Below are 5,072 nucleotides of genomic sequence, written 5' to 3'. Positions count from 1 at the left end.
GGGGTTTTTTCTGGCTTACTGGTTTAGAAATAACTTGAACTTTCTAAACACTGCTTTCCTACATTTGTTATTCTCTCATTCTTCCTCTTTTTCCACCTCAGACTTATTTTTGGTGGTCTTTTGCTCTGCTTTACTGTGTGGGATGTCTTTATGCTGGATGTCTAGTGCAATGTGAGCGTTCTCACAATGCCTGCAACCATTTGGGGCATCCTTTTTAGTTTTAGTTTTAGACCTCCAAGTTCACCTCCAGTGAGTTATTTCATAAGTTTGTCTATATTGAACACTGATGTGAAAAACTAATTTAGCTTTTCTTCTGTGGCCTTATGTTTTCCAAACATTCCCCTTACACTTTGATTACCTATTAGTCCTTTCCAGCAAGTGCTCACAGATGGGCATTACATGAACTCCCTGACCTGACACATCATACTTTTTAAAGCTTAATTTGAAAGCAGTTATTTTCATGTACTCTTTTCCATTTGCCTTTATATTGAACATCCTTCTTACCAAAAGGACAAAATATGCTTTTTTAAAAAACGCTAATTATCTTTAGTCATGACATCGTTCTCAGTTGATAGATCAGCCTGATACAGAGCGTTTGGTGTGCACACAAAGTGATCTGTGTCATGATGTGGGACAGGCTATAGAGCAGTGCAGCAGCCTGTTTTTCACAATAAAGATCTCTCCAGCAGTCAGGATATATTTGTGAATGAGATCATGAACAAAAGTAACCCACAGGCACTGTTTCATAGAGCATTGTTAGGACGTGCAACACAAGAGTGCCAACATTAGGCAATTCTGCAGTGATCTGTGCAGAAGTTGTGCTGAAGCTAAATTAGCCAATTAGTGTTTAAATGAAATAGAATCCAAAAGCTATTTTAGCTCACTGAGAAAAATATTAGAAGAGCTCCCTTATTCTGAATTATCTCAAGATGTGTTCTTATTCTGACACAGTATTTAAAATTCTGCAACCTGTGCAACTTGTGGGACACCTGAAAGGTTATATTTTGTTCCAATTAAAAAAAAAACAAACAAACAAACAAAAAACCCCAAAACATTTCAAATAATCAAATTGGTCAATTTACTCTGACTTTACTCCTCCACTGCAGAAGATTTAAATAATCCTATCAGAAAGACTTCTTGAAGCATCACTGTTCTGCACAGGGAGAGAATGCTAGAACTGAGAGGAGGTGATGGTGCATTTCTACAGGGAAATCTGAACAGGATATGGCAACAAGACCAGAATAATCTTGGATACACACTATAACAGGGAATTGCCTCTAGATGGAAGAATTTTTGAGTAAAGGATACAGGTGCTGTAGGACTGCAAATTCTACAGCAAAAATGTTCTTGAGCACTGGAGGTGCTGTGCACAGAACCACTGCCTCCCACTTCCAATTTAAGCCTGTGGCTTCCGGAAAGCTGAGCCTGAAAAATGGAGCCATTGATCCCACCTGTGCCAAATTACCTCTGGCAGGTGCAACATGTAAAACAGCAGCTAATCCTTCTGACGCTACTTACGTATCTCAGGGGTAGGGTGGGGAGAAAAAGCAACTCTAGGCTTCTAAGGCTCTCAAAGACTAACACCTACTCCAGTATAAAAATGTTTGAATTGCCCTTACAGTTACACAGTATATTCTTTAAGTATGGAAATTAAGTGTTTTTCTTGTTTCAGAAAGTGCTGTTATCGTTGACCTACCCAGTGACATTTACCATAGTAAAGTCCTGGAAACACTTTTTATCTTACACATAATACAATGATGGGACACAAACATATTTCATAAGCTAGTGGACAATAGGGAGGCATTTTAAACAAAATCTTGGAAGCCTGCCCTTAATATAACTTTTTAGACATTACACATTTCAGGGCTGGACTTTCAAGGGCTAATAAAAGGTATTTCCTGGTATTTAGCTCAACAAATTAAGCTATTTAGTTTAGCTGTAGGATCTCAAATTCCCCAGTTGAAAATATTGTTAGGGATCTAGATTTAAGCCTTTAAATACACTAAACTAAAATAAAAAGTGAAAACCAAGAAACAGTGTAACTGGTGCTACTGTTACAGCCTCGAACAGGAACATATCAGGTGCACTTGTTCTTTATAAATGCCTTCTCTTTCTGCAGGAATCTACTGGCATGTGTGGAGGTAACATTCCAACATCTTTCATGCTGTTCTGCAAACTGTGTATTTTATGAGAAGCCACTAATACTGGAGCCAGGGGGAGAGGGAAGGAGTAGGCAACATCTGGGAAGACATGCCTCTAACCACATCTGTCTTATAGCTAAGGCCAGTGACCCTGAGCTCTGCAAGAGAAAGTTCCAAAAATTCACTCACTGTCGGCTACTATGCCAGAACAAAGTCCTGTGCCTTCAGCAGTCCGGGGAAAGAAAATAATCCAAGAGTGATTACCAAGAACTTCGCTACTTAATAGGTTTTTGGTTTCTAACCAAAAGGTAACACAAGCAAATGCTACTGCAAGGAAAGCATCAGTTGCAACTCATGGCAGTGGATGTGGGAGAGGAAATCAGTTAAAGGAGTTTAAGTGGCAGCAAAAGCTCCAAGAGTCAATCCTTAAGGGACTTGCCAGTTTTGCAGTAACAGCAGGAGCCCAAGAACACCGCAAAGCGCTTTCCCACACAGGATCCCAGCTTTCTGGGGGTGCCCAGCCTCTCAGAAACATCACGAATACAAAAATAATCATGTACAACATTTTATTACAAAACTGTTAAAAAAGTAATACAATGCAACAAAATACTACAAAATAGAAGATCAGCTATTAAGCTACCTTTGTTTTACTTAGCTAAAAAGAAACACCTGGCTATCAGTCACTGAATTTCAACAAAACCATTAAATATGCAGAAACAGCAGAAACATTCAACAATTTTTTTTCTCAAACCAAACTGTAGCAGCCCTTGGCTACTGCTTACATTATAAATTGGAAGTCTCCCTACAAGGAACCACATTACCTATACACAATTCTGTACAGATTTTTATACCGAAGCTAACAATGAGCTGCACTTGAGTTCACATTCTTAGCAAAATATTGGATTTTGAGCATAAATCTTTACAGCAGGACATTCATTTATTCTTCATCCTCATCTTCTTCCTCCTCTTCCTCCTCTTCTTCCTCTTCCTCCTCCTCCTCCTCTGGTTCTGCTTTCTTTTTAGACCCTGCAGGCCTACCTGGGCCCTTTTTTCCTGCATCACTCTTGCTCTTGGCACGATATGCTGCAATATCCTGCAAAAAAAGTGCTGTTAAGTTGCTAGCAATAGAACACTGAAGACAAATTTGTACTATGGTATTTCAATACAACTGCACTGCACAGATCAAACACAGTGCATGCAAACCAGCAGGATTTCCACCTTGGGACTTTCATGCTTACATCTTTAGGCAAAAGAGCATTCAATGCAGACAGTTTTAAGAATTTTATGACCACAGTGCTTTGGAGTCTGACTGTATTTATTTTAGCAAGCAGGTGACCTGTTTTCTGGTAGTGAGGCATCTTACTGGTAAAATCTCTAGACATGCAAAACCCACATCCAGGTTCCCTGTAAGGATTCCAGATACCTGCCCCAGCATACCTTTCCATGTGTTCTAAAGCCTGACAGAGATTGACATAAGCATTAAGAATTATAAACCCCATACGCTTTGGGTGCAAGACACAAGTCACCTATTTACAGTGAGCTCCACAACTTTACTATTGTTTTATTGCTTTTACTGTACCTTTTCATACTTCTCCTTTAGTTTTGCAGCCTTCTGTTCATATGGCTGTTTATCTTTGGCCGACTGTTCGGACCACATTTCACCTAATTTCTTTGCTGTATCTCCAATAGACAAGCCAGGATGATCATTTTTGATTTTCGGACGGTGTTCAGAACAGAAAAGGAAGAATGCTGATCTACATCGAGAGACAGTGATTAAAATTAAATATCAAACAATTAGAACTAATACTTTTTTCTGTGTGGGGGGAGGGGGTTCTAGAAACACTCACGGTGGTCTTTTAGGAGCGTTGGGGTCCTTTTTCTTTCCCTTTTTCTCGCCTTTGGGAGGAACATAGTTTTTCATCTCCCGGTCATAACGAGCTTTGTCTCCTTTAGCCATTTCTTCAAACTTTCCTTTTTCCTTGCTTGACATTGTCTGTGGACACACAGAGGGGAAAGAAGAGTCTGGATGAGATAAAGCAGCTACTGACCCACTAACGCCTAAGCAGCAGCTGCTACCAGGGATCTTTTCCCAGCAGCCCGCAGCAGGGGCGGGGGCTGGCCGGGCAAGGGCTCAGCACGGCTCGGCCCGGCCCCGCTCACCTTCCACCGCTCTGAGCACTTCCGCGAGAACTCAGCGAAGTTGACGGACGAGTCCGGGTGCTTCTTCTTGTGCTCCTCGCGGCACGTCTGCACGAAGTAGGCGTACGAGGACATCTTGCCCCGCGGCTTATTGGGGTCGCCTTTGCCCATGGCGAGGTCGGCGGCGGGTCCCTGCGGGGGGAGGTGGGTGGGGAGGCGGTGTGGGGCGGGGCCGCGCCTCAGGCCGTTCCCGCCTCTCGCCCGCCGGCGCCTTCCCGCCCCAGCGCGCCCGACCCCGCCCCCGCCGCAGCCCCTCTCCCCGCGCCCCCCCGCCGGGGCCGCAGCACCTTCCGCCGCCAGGCGCCTCTCCCCGCCCCCCGCGACGGCTGCAGCGGGCAGCCCGCCCGGCCCCGCCGCCCGTGCCCCAGCCCGCCCCGCCGGGGCTGGAGCGGCCGCCGCCCTCCCGGCCCCACCCGCCCGCCAGGAATCCTCCCCTCAGCCCCGGGCGCGCCGCCCGCCGTCGGAGCCCCTCGCTGCCTCTGCGCCCAGGATCGCCGCTACCGTCCCCTCCTTCCCGCTCTCCCTTCGTCTCTCCCGGCGCAGCTCACGCTGCGTGGGCCTTGCCTGGCTGAGCGGAGCGGGCGGCGCGGGCTCTGCTCCCTCAGGTGCTGCTGCCGAATGGTGCCCGGCCGCGCACTTACCGCCTCTTGTTTTCCGCGGCACTGCCCGCCACAGCAACCCGACCCGCGGCGCCCGGGGACCCGCCCCCCGCCGCAGCCGATTGGCTGCCGC

At 46.0% G+C, this 5,072-nt stretch overlaps 1 protein-coding gene across 2 annotated transcripts; it reads right to left on the bottom strand.

Annotated features, from left to right (window-relative positions):
• Nucleotides 1-2,690: 2,690 nt before the first annotated feature.
• On the bottom strand, nucleotides 2,691-5,072 carry HMGB2 (high mobility group box 2). 2 transcript variants are annotated; one of them, XM_032110019.1, is made up of 5 exons: nucleotides 4,982-5,072; nucleotides 4,302-4,472; nucleotides 3,989-4,134; nucleotides 3,721-3,895; nucleotides 2,691-3,234 (listed from the first exon to the last, which is right to left on the bottom strand). In XM_032110019.1, the coding sequence occupies exons 2-5, from the start codon at nucleotides 4,449-4,451 to the stop codon at nucleotides 3,079-3,081; spliced, it is 627 nt and encodes a 208-aa protein (XP_031965910.1). In that variant the 5' UTR covers nucleotides 4,452-4,472; nucleotides 4,982-5,072; the 3' UTR covers nucleotides 2,691-3,078. The 2 variants fall into 2 exon arrangements, with proteins under 2 accessions (XP_031965910.1, XP_031965909.1); XM_032110018.1 differs by having other exon boundaries at nucleotides 4,905-5,038.

Source organism: Corvus moneduloides, chromosome 5, assembly GCF_009650955.1.
Source record: "Corvus moneduloides isolate bCorMon1 chromosome 5, bCorMon1.pri, whole genome shotgun sequence".
Taxonomy (NCBI): domain Eukaryota; kingdom Metazoa; phylum Chordata; class Aves; order Passeriformes; family Corvidae; genus Corvus; species Corvus moneduloides.
Note: the sequence above shows the minus strand (reverse complement) of the source record. Positions and strands in the feature narration are given on the sequence as shown.